General features: G+C 40.0%; 1 protein-coding gene across 1 annotated transcript in view; it reads left to right on the top strand.

The window, feature by feature from the left end:
* Window positions 1–16,593, top strand: part of KIAA0895 (KIAA0895 ortholog) — a 51,267-nt gene that overhangs the window by 13,133 nt on the left and 21,541 nt on the right. The window contains exon 2 of the mRNA XM_004708153.2: window positions 6,101–6,792. Within this exon, the coding sequence (XP_004708210.2) occupies window positions 6,101–6,792 (692 nt within the window). The remainder of the gene's footprint in view (window positions 1–6,100; window positions 6,793–16,593) is intronic.

The raw sequence follows: 16,593 nt of genomic DNA, 5'->3' as shown, positions 1-16,593 counted from the left end.
TTTTTTTTTACTTTCCTCTTGCCCCACTATCATGTTTGGCCTTCATTCTGGTTTCAGTAATTCCTCTTGGCTATATTGCTCTTGATCACCATGTGAGTTTTAAGTGATGAAATATTTGATTAAATTTAAATATATATATTGTCTGGGGATCACATATTTTGTTTTGTTTCATCTTCTGTTTGTAAATCAAGCAACCCATCTTTTTGTGGTGTAGAATTATTTCAACTTTTACCAGGTTTCATAAGTATTAGTGAGCCATACAAAATTGCCATTCTGTTAGGTCACAATTGATTACGTATTTCCCACCAATTTAATTTCTGGTGGTCTTCCATTCCATCAAGAACTTCATTAGACCTCATCTCTTCACAGCACTGTTTAGTGAGCTCCCTGCATGCCCTGTTCTCCTTTTTTTTTAAGATGAGAAACATGAGGTAATGATGGTTTTAGTGATTAGGCTAATATTACAGCGATGTCATTGAAAGAGCCAGGGATAGAAGCCAAGAATCCTGGTATTCTTTTCTTCTGTTCCAGATACATATTAAGCTTTCATTGTGTTGGTAATTTTAGTGTATTCACCTACTAGTGAATACACTGAGCATCTATTTTAATGAAGTAATATCACTGCTCTTCTCCCCTCAGGCTGGGGTGAATGATCTGAACATGAACTCTAAGGTGGTAATGAAGCAGATAGGGCTGATGGCTGAAATGCTAACATAATGGTTACCTTTGATATGCCAAAGTAGAACTGTGCTTCATTTTCTCCCTGTGTTTCCTGTCTCTGTTCCTCCACCTTGTCTAACTCTGTCTTCTTGTACAGGTTGCCCTATTCATTTTAAATGGTTGATTATTCTAAGAGCTCAGTTTCATATCTGAAGGGTAACTGGGCTCTAGACGTGGGACTTCTACTAATCTCTATTTAAACGTGGTCTCTTAGGATTGGTAGTGTGGTAGCCTGTAGTTCTTCTGGTCTCAGGGTGGTGTGACTGGTGTTTATGTGCTCTCTTAGTCCACCGGACTAACCATTTCAATATGCCTTTCAGTTTTCACCACTCTTTCCCCTCTAGATGGGGAGACGTCAGTAGTTTCACCCTATATGATTTTTAAGGCCTCCGGCACTACTCATTGTCTCTCGGAATTATGTTATGCCAGTTGACCTTCATAGCTTCAGAGACTATGGTCTTGATCCCCCAGGTCCAGCAACTCATTCCCTCAAGGTATAAGCGTCCCCTGTGTGTTCTGCCACGCTAATATATATGTGTGTGTGTGTGTGTGTGTACAAAGAGCTTCTGTACATTATATAAGTATTTGTGGATGTACTGTCTCATAGGTTTTATGGCAGATTTTTCAGAACTAGATCACCTAGGTCGGCTTCCCAGGTGCTTCTGGGTAGACTCAAATTTTTAACCTTTCGCTTAGGAACTAAGCACATTAACCATTTATATCACTTCAGGGCACCAATAAACTTTTTTTGCATGTTCCCAAAATTATTTTTTTCATAAAGCAAAAACAATCATTTAAAATGACAAAAATAGTATTTTAGGTTCTCAAATGCTTTTCAACAGGAACTCTGGTGACACAGTGATTAAAATGCTCAACTATTAACTTAAAGGTCAGTGGTTTGAATCTACCAGTTGCTCTGCGGTCTGAACCTGGAACACCCCTGGAGCATTTCTCCTCTGCCCATAGGATCCCTGAGAGAAGGACAGAATCAGCTTTGTGTAGTAAGGGTTGCTCTTTATGTAAGTCCGTTTTCATACAATCAAAGTAAGATTAGTGAGACTCTGGGAAATTAATTTACATCCACCTTGTATGAGTTGTGTGAAGGACCACCTGCCCTACTTCTATGAACGTCACATGCTATCTAGCATTTGGCAGGATTGGTGTTTATTAAATAAGTACACCATTGGCACACCCATGCAGCAGATGGAGCTTCAAATGAACTGATACTAAGCCTCCCAGGTAGATAATTGGCAAGTGACCTAACACGCTGAACTCTGGGGGGAAGGGCTTCTGCCCTGCACACCCCTCTGCCACCCTCCACTTCTCCTTGAGTGTTCTGGCAGATGGTCTAGGACTTTCGTTTTTAGCATCCCCAAGCATGTAGGTTGTTTGAGATGGGAAAAAATTATGGGTTTTAATGTCATTCAGGCTTTGTGTCAAAAGAATTCTTTGAGTTTAGCTCTTTGGTCATAGAACTGCTGACTCTTAGAAACCAAAGGCAGCACTTTTACACTGATTTTTTTTAAAAAATTAAATCAGGCTGACAGAGATAGATTGAATTATCAAATTAAGAATTCTTCAGAGTAGTTTTATTGCTTGATTTTAATTTGATGTCACTTTACTTCCTTTTACTTGCGAAGATCAAATGAGAAAAGAACCTGGTTACCTCCCTTTACCTTCCTGCCTGCTCGCAGGCCTCACCCAACTTCTCTAGGCTTATGATACCCGAGTCTTATCTTCATTCCCATGCTCCTTCCCTCCTGGTGTCTATTTCCCTGTCCTTTCATTCCCTCCTCATCTCCTAAAACGTGGTGTCTCTTTTAGGGAAATGGACATTGTTCCAGGGCATTTAGGCTGCAGCCTGTGCCCTGGTGTCCCTCGCTTATGTTTGCCTACCCTGCCCACTCTTGACTAGCACTTGGCAACACTTATGTATGGAACCCCTGAGGAAATGGGACCTACCAGCTTGTGATAAAAGTTTTGTTTGTTTGTCCTGCTTATTTTTGGCTGGCCGAGTCTCTCACAATTTATTGAAAGGCTGCTTTGTGCAGTCCACCTTCCTCCTTGACCCTGTGTAATCAAGCTCTTATTTCTCAGCTTGTACAGACCATTTACTTAGCATTGTTTTTTATTTAGCCCCTTACAACTTCACACTTTTATGTCATCTTTAATGTTCTCTGTCAACTCCAGAATTCAGATTTCACACGCTGGCCTAGAACTGTCTGCTGCTTCCTAGTCTCAGACTCTTCAGCACAATCTTGTCAACATCTCTGAAGCTTAAGTGATATCCCATGTCCAGTTCCTGATGACAGCTCACACATAAATGTGTCAACAGAGGGCAGCTGCTTTACTCTTTATTATCTAGTGAAAGAGAAGATCCCTGAATGCTGAGTCCTATTTTAAACTCTTGAGTGAGCAAATTACAGATCTCTATAGATAAACAATTTTCCAAATATTGAAATGAATTAGACTATCTCTTTCCTGAGGCCAGCTAACCAAGTCATCTACGCATTGAAGCCGCCTCCACTGTAGGAACCAGCGGTTGAGAGATCAGTCATAAGGGTCGGTGAGACGTGGAGGGAAGAATGTGGAAGGTCGGTAAGACTGTGCCCTATGTGCAGGAAGAATTTAGAAAAGGAAGTGTAGGCAGATTCAGTCACAAGGCAGTCTTGTTCAAATGAGCAGGATTTCAGACAGACTCCAATGCTGTCAGTTTAGAATTGCATCTGAATAGTCTTAAAGCCTCATCTTTCTCCTGCACTGTAAAAAATTACAGCCTCAGAAACCCACTGGGACAGTTCTATCTACCCTGCCCTATAGGGTCACTGACTTCTGTGAACTCTTAGGTTATTGTTTATACCTTTTGCTTTTCACATTTAATTCCTTGTATTATTATTTAATATTCAGACTGCTTGCCTTCAGGCTCAAATTAGAATCTGAATGAAAGAAGGCAGTGTATTTATACGGGTGCTTCTCAGAGCCATGCATTTAATAGTAGTTGATGTACTTGTTGACTATGAATAAACACAATTTAAAATAAGTGTATGAGCAACAGTATATCAAGTCACCTGTCTAAAGCACTTGTGAGGCTTAAAGACAAAACTGACCTCTCCTTAACGTGCCATTTGATATACTAAAATCTATGTAGCTGTCGTTAAAATAGTCTTTCAACCCTTCCAAGAAAAACAAGCAAACTTCTTTTACTTTCATCTTAATCTATAAGCTAGAATGATCAAGAAAATTAACCAGTTACTGATACTAAGGACATATTAAAACATGCATGCTTTAGAATGATCTGTTTAGTATTAAAATTATTTTTGAGTTAAGGCGTTGTCCATCTTTTTACTGATGACTACATACCGTGCCCAATTTTGTAATCCCTTTGGCTTTGAAATGCTTTGAAGTTTTACTTTTCTATTAGCAATTCTATACGTGGAAGTCAGAAAGTCGTGCTATTAGGGTTCCAATTTGTACATGCATTGGGCTATTTGCAACAAACATGTTTAAGCATGCCGCTGTGATCAGTGGATGGCTGCAGACAAGTTCTCTCCGTAGTACACTTGGCTTAGTCTCACCAGAGTGCCTTCAAAAGGAGGTCCAGTCCAAGGGCATCTGCTGGTCCAGTTAAATACAAGGCAGAGAGCTCAGCTCAGAAGGTTTGGGCAACTGTTTTTGAGGATCCCAAAGGAGTAAGCTTAATAGACTTTCTTAATAGACTTTATTATGATAAAGGTTTGGGGTGGTTTTTTTTTTCACTGTTAGACTTTTTAAAATTAATAAATCATTTTATTGGGGCCTCTTACAGTTCTTATTGTATCAAACACATTTGTACATATGTTGTACATATGTTGCCATCATCATTTTCAAAACATCTTTCTGCTTGAGCCCTTGGTATTAGTTCCTCTTTTTTCCATCCCTCCCTCCCCTCCCACCCTCATGGACCCCTAATAAATTATAAATTATTATTATTTTCATATCTTACACTATCTGCTGTCTCCCTTCACCCACGTTTCTGTTGTTTGCCCCCCTGGAGGTGGGGGTGTTATACATTGATTATTGTAGTCAGTTCCCCATTTCCCCATCTTCTCCCCCGACATTCCCCCTACCCTCATGGAATCGCAACTCCCATGGCTGTTCCTGAGGGGTTTATCTGTCCTGGATTCTGTGGGTCGAGAGCTCTCATCTGTACCAATGTACATTCCCCTGTCTACCCAGGTTTGTAAGGTAGCACTGGAGTCATGATGGGGGCGGGGGCAGCAATTAAAGAGCCAGAGGAATGTGTGTTCTGTCGGTGCTGGGTTGCACCCTGGCTGACATCCCTTCCTTGTGACCCTTCTGTGAGGAATGTTCAACTGTCTACAGCTGGGCTTTGGGTTTCCTCTTGACTCCCATCATTTGAATCAATATATTTGTTTGTTTGTTTTGGGTCTTCTGATGCCTGATACCTGATCCCGTCAATACCTTATGATCACACAAGCTGGTGTGCTTCTTCCATGTGAGCTTTGTTGCTTCTGCAAGATGGCTGCTTGTTTAACTTCAAGCCTTAAAGACCCCAGACACTGTATCTTTTAATAGTCGAGAAAATGTTAAGAAAATGGAAAACTGTATTGGTTAAGAAAAAGTCCAGGAAGCTTGAGCCAAGGAATTGGTTTCCGTTGCTACAATATACCTCTCATTCTTAAACGATAACAAGTGCTGACCTATGGCAATTCACTGGGCTACCTTACCCCATCCACCCCACAGCCCTGACAGCTTTCTCTTTCAGACTTCTTTTTTTCCACGAAACTCAAAGAACATGTAAAAGGGAAATGATTTAAGTTGCTGGAGGTTGCCAAGACTGATGATGTATAAACTGAAGAGTACAGAATTGTTTGGGGAAGAGCTAGAGAGATGGAAACACTGCCTTCAGAAGTGTAGAGACCTAGAGAGAGGATAAATTGAGAAACAAAAGCTTCCCATTTTGATAGAAAGCTTTCTGTGCTTTTATAGCAATGTTTGTTGACTTACCCTTGTATATTCTTTCTCAGAAATTCACCTGCATTGGTAGAGTTGAGTTTTCAAATTATTGCATATATGAATGTGTTTGTATATTATCTCACATATGCATTAGACAATGATCCTCTATAAGGTTTGAAGCTGAGAGTTTTATAGCTCATTTAGCCTGGGCATGCTCGTATGTAAGGCATTACAGTGTTTGGTATAAAAACAGTACTAGCATGATTAGCAATACACTCTTTGAGTATTCAAAATGTAATTTCTAAAGCTTGTTGAAAAACAATAACATTTACCATACCTTCAGAATGCTTTTCAGATAATAAGCAGTTGGCTTCATCTGGCATCTCTGTTATTTCTTTTGTTTTGGTTTTGTTTATTAACACAGAGAAGCTCCACTGGCCAGAGCAAGAACTTGCTAAGACGTCTGTTCTGAATGCAGAAGACTCAGTGGCCACTGACAGGAAGAGAAGCATTCTGCATTTGCCCCCTGGAGTACTCAAGGACATTTTCACAACTGGAACCAGTAGCTACAATGTCCTACTTCAGAGGAAAGAGGGGAGAAAGCACCACTCACAAAAACAGTCTTCCTCTGCCTACTGCAAACGCTATAGAAAACCCATCAAACCTCCTAGCTCTTCTCTTAGCAAAGACCTTCGCAAGATGAAAGTCCCTGTGCCTGTGATGAGCAGTGGGAGCTGGTACTGCCTGGAGGGGCAGCCTGCTGACCTTGTCAGGAGTTCAGTGTCAAGTCCTGTAAAGTTTACCTATGATATCTCTGTTGCAGGGAACAACATAGTGCTGCCACCCAAACCCAGAAACAAGGTCAAGCGGCGCCATTTCTCCACTCTGCCAACGCCAAAGCAGCAGCCTCAGCTGTCTAGAAGTTTTGAAAAAGATGACTTTTCTGGAAAAAAATTTTGTATATTGACTGCTATAAAGCCCACCAACTTGGAGAAAGAGAAAGTCAGATTCTTCAAGTCTGACTATACCTACAATCCCCAGTTTGAATATGCTAATCCTGCTCTGCCAAGCATGTTAACCAAGCACAGCCAAGCCTCTGACCGATTCCTTCAGCAGGTAAAATGTCCCTCCAATGGTGCTATTTCATTTACATATACCTGAGACATTTGACATCTTAGATGCAAAAAAAAAAGAAAAATCAATAAAAGCACATTTTAAAAGAATCCAGTTATTTAGGTGTTATGTTAACAAGAGTTTTCCAGGTGAGTGTCCTACATGACTGTGCCCTAATAAGTTCTGTAGAGCCCTTGTATCAGGAAGCAGCTGTGGTCCGAGAACTCTTTGGATTCGCCTTTCGAGTGTTTATTGGGGAGTTATGCACTGGCTTGCCAGCCAGCCCACAGGGCAAGTGCTATGTAGCCAGTTAGGTTTTTGGTTTTGAATTGGTTTGAATTCCGTAGATGGGGGCTACGCTCCCTTGGGTCTCCCTTCAATGTTACCTCCCCAGCTGGCTTAGCACCTTACAGATAGTTTTGAAAGCTTGGTTTGCTTCCTGCCCATGAACTTGTTAGTGCTTTACTAAAATGTGTTAGTCATCATCGAGTAAATATTTGGGTAGTCATTGAAAGAAGGAAACGATGGGATTTTACAGATAACCCTCCAGGTCAGCAAATTACGCTATGACTAATATTTTTTTTCCAGATTATTCAATCTAGACACCCAGCACGTGGTTTTGTCCTATAATGAGCTCCATACAGCTACTTAAGTCTGAGGAGAAATTGTCTCTTATTTACCTTTCAGGTGTAGTTTTGAATAATAAAAACAGATTACATTTGGTTAAATGAACTTTGTACAGATTTTTGTACTATATTAGGTTTAACTTGGTTTTATGATTGAAAATCTGTTCATAAAATAGGTGAAGCTGTGGTTCCATTATTCTGTGGGGTGTGCCCTGCTGAGCGTTCTTTCTGCCGTACACTTTTTTAGACTGATGGCCAGCAGATTTTTTTGCTGTTTATTATAGATAACATACAATCTGGCTGGTTTTCTGAAGTTATTCTGTAAAAGTTTATTTTAAGATCTAGATGTTTAAATTTTACAAAATCATTTCATTGGGGGCTCTTATAGCTCTTATCACAATCCATTCATCCATTGTGTCAAGCACATTTGTACAAATGTCATCATCATTCTCAAAACATTCTCTTTCTACTTGAGCCCTTAGTATCAGCTCATTTCCCCCCCTCCACTCCGCACTCCCCCTCATTCACATCGATATAATATTTTGTTCTTTGATGCCTGATAGCGGATCCTATCAACACCTCATGATCACACAGGCTGGTGTGCTTCCTCAGTGTGGGCTTGGTTGCTTGTCAGCTAGATGGCTGCTTGTTTATCTTTAAGCCTTTAAGACCTTAAATCTTTTTTAATAAACATTTTTATTGGGTCATAATCCTAGATATTTTAAATCTAACTGCCTTTTTAAAAATGGTTTCTATTTTTTTAAGTGGCCACTTACTTTATTTGAATGTGCTAAGGTTGTGCTAAAGATAGTACCTCGAGTGGATAACTCAGTAGTGTACAGTTATATTTTTACATGGGAGTATGAAACATAATGATTAAACAGCCTTGGTAGTGCTTTTGAGTAAGTGCTGGACTGCTAACAGCAAGGCCATTGGTTCAAATCTGCAAGCAAGTCAGTGGGAGAAAGATGAGACTTTTTTGCTCCTGTACAGATTTACAGCATCAGAAACATTCTATAGAATCTCTGTGATTAGGAATGGGAGTGGTTTGATGGGGTTTTGTTTGTTTGTTTTAGTTCTCGTGTGTCAAATGGGTATTATGATTGAGATAGTTCATGTATAACACTAAACAGTGCTTGACCTATAATAAGCGCTAAAAAAGAGATTAGGTTTTATTTTGGCAGCTATTCTTACATGTGATCTTTATGTGTGTTTGTGCAAATTGCATCTGAATGAATGGAGCTTTCACAAAATTAAAATGTGTGATAGTTGTGATAATTAGAAGAATGCTATTTGCTTCCCTGCTCCCACGCCTGTCCCCCATAGTGCTGAAAAAGTTGACATGTATTTACCACTGTTCTTTAATTTGGAGTCCTCCCCCTGCCTCGCTAGTTGGGAGGAAACTTTCTGCTGTTAGACCAAAATGAATACATGCTCATTTCCATGCAAGGCAATTGCATCCACCCCATAGAGTGGTCTTGAGAGCTTGATAAAACCCATAGTTGGGCTGCCTGGGACTTAGAAGAGCAACCGAAGTCCTACCTTTGGCCAGTATGTCCCATCCACCATTTGGGAGAAAGCGCTCAACAAGTGTCAACTCTGCTGAAACTGTCTAAGTAAAAGAAAGTTATAAAAGCGAAAACCTTGCAAAAACCATGATTAAATAGGGTATTCAGTATCTCCCTGAATTTTTATAGCATGATGTCACACATACATCCTTCTCCATAACTGTGAAGCTGCAGCTTCAGCGCTGCTCTCTAGGACTCTGAGAATTGTGCTGCCTAAGGGACCAGTGTGGTCAAGGATCCATGATCTCTGGCTTCCACTATCAAGACCTTGCCAACCCCCAGCTGATCCTGTACAATTGAAGGATGGTTGTAGTCTTCTTCAGTGAGCAGCCTAGCAGAATGCTGTGGAACTTTCCAGGCACACTTAAAGTCACCACAATGGACTTGGAATTGCTAAGGCTCTAGCCATACTCACTTGGTCTCCCCATCAGAGCCAAAGAGTTCCAGGACTTCTTTGATTTACGAGTGCTTTGTAAATTCTTGTATTAAAGGAGAGAGGTGTACTCAGCAACTGAAATTTCCCCTGAACACTGTGATGCAGAAAGAGGATGTGTATTTTCATTTTTGCCCCACCCTCTAAACTTATGTTCGTGTACAGTAAGTGTGCTTCAGTTGTAGACACCATAGGCTAAATGATGTTTGAGAGCCTTTCTTGGGCCACACACATCTGTCTGTCCTAAGTTTCTAGTCCAAAAAAGAGTGCGGCTAACTGAATCAGGATTCTGTTTCCTGTCACATTATTTATTTAGTTGTGTCACTTTGTAAAAATGTACAGATTTTCTTCCACAGGTGTATCAATCACAGAGAAGTTGAGTTTCCACTGCTGTGTTAACTAAAAATTCTTCTACTTCAGATAACGATGCTCTCCTAGTGCAATATAATTGGCAAGAAGTTTGGGTTGCCCAAAGTAATTTTCCAAATGAGTGAAATTTGTTTATTTAAGAGACAAATCCTAATGGGGAGGGGGAAAAGAAACATTAACCAGTTCAATGTAGTTATTTTTACATTATGTTCCACTTGAAACCTTTGGAGAATGTTTTTCAGACTTCTAAGAAAGTATCGATGTAACAGAGGTGTGAGCGGAGTTACTAACAGAACCAGGATGAGAACAAACCCATGTTGTACTGTACATACACATACATTTTTATTATCCTTCATAATGTAGCCATAATTTAATATAGAAAAATGAAACTTGCTTTTCTTCAAGTACAGTAAATGCATTGGAACCAACAAGGAACATCTTCCATGATTCTTTGGCAGCTTCTCTAATCTCCCTGTGTGAGAAAACAAACGGTGCCAAAGCACTGTCAGCAGAAAGCAGGTGTTTTAAGTGGATGCTCAGGAGACGACATATTAACATCTTTCATTTGTGAGGTTTTTCCCTGTCAGCATCTTGAAGGAAAGCTTAGACCAGGTGTCTTCTGAGAGCACCATACACCTCGGAACAAGCAGGGCTTTCAGACTGCTTGGAGCCTGAAAGTGTGAACTCAGAATATGGGCTTACTAATAACAAAATACTAAAGAATAAGTTGTATTTCTTTAAGAAGTTATGTCCATGAGGGATGTTAGGGTTGAGTTGTGTCTCCCCAAAATCCGTGTTGTGAATCGTGACCCCTTGTAGCAATCCCATTTAAGAATGGATTGTACTTGTTTTATAAATGAGACAGGACGAGTACAGGACATATCTCAAACCAGTCTCATTTGCGACACACCCACTGCCATTGAGTTGGTGCTGATGTAGTGATGCTGCAGCACAGAGTAGAGCCGCCCCTTAGCGGGTCTCTCGGACTGTCACTCTTTACGAGAGCAGATAGCCATTTTTGTCTCCCAAGGAACAAACAGTCGATGGGTTTGAATCTTTGACCTGATGGTTAACAGCTCAATTCTTAACCTGCTGTATTACCATGGCTACTTCTTTTGAAATCAGAAGAGATTAAGCAAGTAAAGGAAGAAGATATGGGGTAAAGTAAATACCAGGAACTAGAAAGCAGAAGGAGCCCTGGGGGCGTAGTGGTTATGTGTTAGGCTGTTACTCACAGGTCATTGGTTCAAAACCACCAGCCCCCATGTAGGAGAAAGACAAGGGCTTCTATTCCCATAAAGAGCGACCGTCTCAGAAACCCACAGGAGCAGCCCTACCTTGTCTTATAGTGTCCCTCTGAGTCGGAATTGCCTCCCGGCAGTGAGGAGCAAGGAAGCAGGAGCTGAATTGACACAGACCTTCCTCCAGAGCTCACAGAAAGCCTTCCCTTAGAACCACTGCTGTGACTCTGGTCTTCGAGCCTCCTAAACAGTGAGGAGGTTCATTTCTACTTGTTAAAGCCATCTGGTATCTCTGGTATAGCAGAGCTAGATAACTAAGACAAGGAGACTGTAGCTATGGCTACTTAGAAGAAAACAGTTCATTTTTAAAAAGGATTCTGACAGCTCTTACAAAATCTATTTTCATCCGAACCACATATTAAATATCAGTTAAAGTTACTATGTTCTATATTTAAGTCAAAAACTATTCTTATTATCAATATAGTTCTCTAAAATTTTGTTTTTATTTAAAGCTAAATCATTGAAATTCATGGTACCATGCTATCAAATGTAGTAACTTGGCAGAATTATACAATCTCAGGGGTACTCAAAATACAGAAGAATAATGGGCTCTGATTCTGATAAGCTCCTTTTTTTAACCCCACACCAAAACAACACAGCATTCTATGGCAGGGCAAGTCATTCTCCTTTATGACGTTCAGATATTCAAAGCACAGGTAAACTGCCTAAGTATGTTCAGAAATTAATTCTAATTTTTATCTTTCGAGTTAGCAAACTCTTTGGAGTCAGGTTGTATGCCTACAGGATCTGGGCAGGTGCCATAAAAGCCTGCAGGGAGCCAGCTGGACACAGTAGTTAATTGGAAACCAGACAACAGTTTACTTGAGACACAGTTTGGGTACAGCTTGATCACCCCTGTAGGGTTTTCAAGGGAAGGTAGGGATCAGCATTTTATATGTCGCTGTTTCTAGCTGCCAGTGAGTCTGTTCTGACTCATAGCAATCCTGAATACAACAGAGCAAAGCACTGCTGTGCCCTGCACCATCCTCACAGTTGTGGTATGTTTGGGGCCACTGCTGTGGCCTGGGTGTCAGTACAGCTCATTGAGGGCCTTCCTCTATTTCGTTGCCCTTCTCCTTTTCCAAGCATGATGTTCTCCAGGATTGGTGTCTCCTGACAACATATCCAAAGTACTGGTACTTAGGACAGTCTTTCCATCCTTGTCTCTAAAGAGCATTTTGGCTGTACTTCTTCGAAGACAGATTTGTGTATTCTTTTGGTAATCCATTTTCATTAATCTCATAGTCAAAATGCATCAAATGCATCAGTTCTTCTTCAGTCTTCCTTATTCAGTGTCCATATATACAAGGCGATTGAAAATACCATAGCTTGGGTCAGGAGCATCTCAGTCCTCTGAGTAACATCCTTGCTTCACAATGCTTTGAAGAGGTCTTGTGCAGCAGATTTACCTAATGCAGCAGGTTGCCTGATTGCTTGACTGCTGATTCTTTGAGCATTGATTGTGGATCGAAGGAAAACAAAATCCTTGACACCTTCAACCTTTTCTCCATCTATCATGATGTTACTGATTGGTCCAGTTGTGAGGATTTTGGTCTTTTTTCACATTGAGCTGTGATCCATACTGAAGAATTCAATTATTATTATTTTTGTTCTTTAAGACTACATTTCTTGATGTTCTTCAGCAAGTGCTTCAAGTCCTCACTTTTAGCAGGCAAAACTTTGTCATCTGCATATTGCCAGTTGTTAAACTTGTTCCCATATTCTTCTTCATATAATCCAGTAGTCAAGAGATCATTTGCTTAGAATACAGATTAAATGAGTATGAACGGATACAACCCTGACTTACACCTTTCGTGATTTAAAACCACTCAATATTCCCTTGTTCTGTTCACACAACTACCTCTTGATCCGTGTAAAAGTTCTTTATGAGTACAATGATGTGCTCTGGAATTCCCATTCTTCTCAAAGTTGTTCATAGTTTGTTTTGTTAAGTGTCTGCATAGTCATTGAAACACAAGTAATATTCTGCTTTCAACCAAGATCCATCTGACATCAGCAATAATATCCTTTGTTCCATGTCCTCTTCTGAATCTGACCTAAACCTCTGACGGCTCCCTGTCAGTGTATTGCTGCAACCATTGTTGGATGATCTTTGCAAGGTTTTACTTGCATGTTACATCAATTATATTGTTGTATAATTTCAGCATTCTGTTGGGTCACTGAGATAGTTTAAGTTTATAGTGCCAACCTGGCTGATAAACATGTGGGGTTAATTGAAGGGCAGAGAGATAAATGGCTTGGTGAGCCTCACCTTGCTAGTTCTCGGGTCTCTTGCTTTCTGATGGTTGGACCAGGGTGCAGCGGCCTTAGCCAGTTCCCTGCTTCAGTTGGCAAGGCTCACTTCATGCAAGATATCCCCAAGGAGAAGTCGCATGGACCTACCCCGATGCAGCCCTGGGTGCTGGAGCAGCCATGTGGAGACCCCTGCCAGCGCTGAGATACTTACATGTTTACTGAATTGGCTTTCTTTCTGCAGTCAGCATTATTGGGTGTGTTTTTGTGAGATGGAGGAAGACTTTGTGGATTGGTGTCGGACATATGGGTTAATGTTGGACTTGTGGGCTTGGGCAGCACTGGGTTGGGATGTTTTCTTGATGTTCACTTACTCTTTACATAAAACTCTCTCTTATACATATGACTTTCTATGGATTTGTTTCTCAGACTAACATAGTCACCTTTCTTTAAAATATGTACAAATAGGGATTGCTTCCTGTCAGTTGGCCAAGTAGCTGTCTTCTAAATTTCCTGGCATAGATGAGTGAGTGCTTCAAGTGCTTCATCAGATTGTGGAAACATTTCCATTGGTATTTCATCAATTCCTGGGGCTTTGCTTTTGACTAATGCTTTCAGTGCAGCTGGACTTCTTCCTGTTGTACTTGGTGGTAGAATGTTGACTAGCTCTTTTTTGGTATAGTGACTGTGTATTCTTTCCAGCTTCTTTTGCTATTTCCTGCATAATTCAATATTTTTCTCATAGAATCTTTCAATGTTTCAACTTGAGGCTTCGATTTTTTTTAAGTTCTTTCAAATTAAGATATGCTGAGCATGTTCTTCCTTTTTAGTTTTCTAACTCTACATCTTTGCACATCTCACTATAATATTTTACTTTGTCTTCTCTAGCTGCCCTTTGAAGATTTATGTTCAGCTTTGATTTCATTATTTCTTCCATTTGCCTTAGCTACTCTATGATCAATGTAAAGAAAACCAGAATCCTCACACCTGGACTAATGGGCAATATTGTAGTAAATAGAGCAAAGGTTGACGTTGTCAAGGATTTCATTTTGCTTGAATGTACAATCAATGCTCATAGAACCAGTCATCAGGAGATCAAAGAATGCCTTGCACTGGGTAAATCTGTCTCACAAGACCTCTTTAAAGTGTTGGAAATCAGGGATATTACTTTGAGTACTAAGGTGCGCCTGACCCATGCTGTGGTATTTTCATTCGCCTCCTATGTATGTGAAAGTTGGATGTTGAATCAGAAGACCAAAGAAGAATCAGTGCCTTTGGATTGTGGTGCTGTCAGAGAATATTGAAAGTCAAGTACAAATAAATCTCTCTTGGAAGAAGACCCCCCCCAGAATGCTCCTTAGAGGCAAGGATGGCAAGACTTAGTCTCATATAATTTGTATATGTGCCAGGAGAGACCAGTCCCTGGAGAAGGACATCCTGTTTGGTAAAATAGTGGGACATCAAAAAGAAGACCTTTGACACAGTGGCTGCACTGATGGGCTCAAACTCTGTGGCACCTAACAAGTGTTAGAGTCTCTGTGACATCTTTCTTTCTGTTTTTTTAACAACTTTTTGCTTCAGTACGATCTTGATGTCATCCCACAGCGCATTAGGCTTCTGCCATTAGTGTTCAGGGCAGCACATCTGTTGTGGAGAGTTCTCGACATCCACATACTGTATGCTCAAGGTCATATTTTGGCTCCTTCTGGACTTTTAAAATTTTTCTTCAACTTCAGACATATGAGCAACTGGTGAATCTTATGTGAGGTCTTTAAATTTTTTGTTTAATAGAGTTAATCATCAACATTTATAAATTGAATTTTTTTTTTTTTTAGAAATGAAGGTGCATTTTTTATTCTTGTATTACAAATCCAGGACAAATGTGGTGATTTGCTTACATTTTCAAAAAACATTGCAAATTTTATATTTTTTTATATATTTGGTTGTTACATATATTGACAACTATGAAAGTAAAGAATAAAAACAAAAATTTGTTTTCCTGAAATTAAAAATTCAGGCATTATAGGGTTAATTCTACGCAAAGGTGCTGTGCAGTTGGAAGATCCTCAGTTGCCAGCCATTTTTTTTTTTTTTTCTTTTTTTTAACATTTTATTAGGGGCTCATACAACTGTTATCCCAATCCATACACACATCAATTGTGTAAAGCACATTTGTACATCGTTTCTCAAAACATTTTCTCTCCATTTAAACCCCCGACATTAGGTCCTCATTTTTCCCCTCCCTCCCCTTTCCCCCCTTATAAATTGAATTTTATATGGGATCTTTCAGTTTAAAAATGTTGACAGCAATGGATTTTGATTTGGAATATTTAAGAAAGCAGATTGCCGGTCATCCAGTGAGCCCTAACTATTGCACAAGTGTCCAAGTTTTGGCTTTTGTGTTTACAGTGTAAACGGGATTGGTTATCTTAAAACATGTACAAAATAAGTGCATAAAATGGCATTGTGTTTTAAAGCAAGACAAAAGTTGATTTGTGAGAATTAAAATTCGTTTGTTGAATTAGTTATGTAGGTGACAAATATATTTGAGATTTCAATAATCCGTTTTTCTTTTTTTAGATTAGAAACCAGAAATCGAGTGCCTTCATTGCTAGCAGGGTGTCCTAACATAAAATGACGTTACTGTTACATTGTAAGTGTGCTTTCCGTGTAGTAGGAGTGGGCTGCAGGCTGGACTGCTAACTGCTAGGTCAGCGGTGTGATTGCACCAGCCTCTTGGAGAGGACAAGATGGGGCTTTCTGCTTCCGTCGAGATTTATTGCCTTAGAACCCCACAGGGTTCTACGGTGTCCCATAGGGTCACTGTAAGTCAGAACCAACTCAGAGGCAGTGAGTACTATCGTGTTTATTTCTATAAACCTCTAGCTGTCAACACAAGGGGGATGAAGAAGAAACCTGTATATGTCACTCACTATCAGGCATCATTTTCCATTTAGCGAATCACAAACTTTGCACACATACCATAACATTGTAAGATTTTTAGAAATGCACAGCAGCTTCGTTATTAGGTTAGAGAAGTGGAGATCTTCCTTAACCTAATAACAGGAAAGATTTTCTTACAGATCAGAGATGGAAGCATCCCAATCAGATTGCTTGTCCTTGGAAGAAGGTTTAACCTTGATGACTCATTGAAACAATGGGTTATTGATGCACCTTTAAAACATTGTCCAACATGTCCACTTGTAGGCTATCATTATAACCATTTTTGTTTTTGTTTTAACCAGACTGCTTGA

The sequence above is a fragment of the Echinops telfairi genome, unplaced genomic scaffold (assembly GCF_000313985.2).
Source record: "Echinops telfairi isolate 266 unplaced genomic scaffold, ASM31398v2 ScPeMD7_7;HRSCAF=31, whole genome shotgun sequence".
NCBI lineage: Eukaryota > Metazoa > Chordata > Mammalia > Afrosoricida > Tenrecidae > Echinops > Echinops telfairi.
This window is presented reverse-complemented; position numbering and strand designations above follow the sequence as displayed.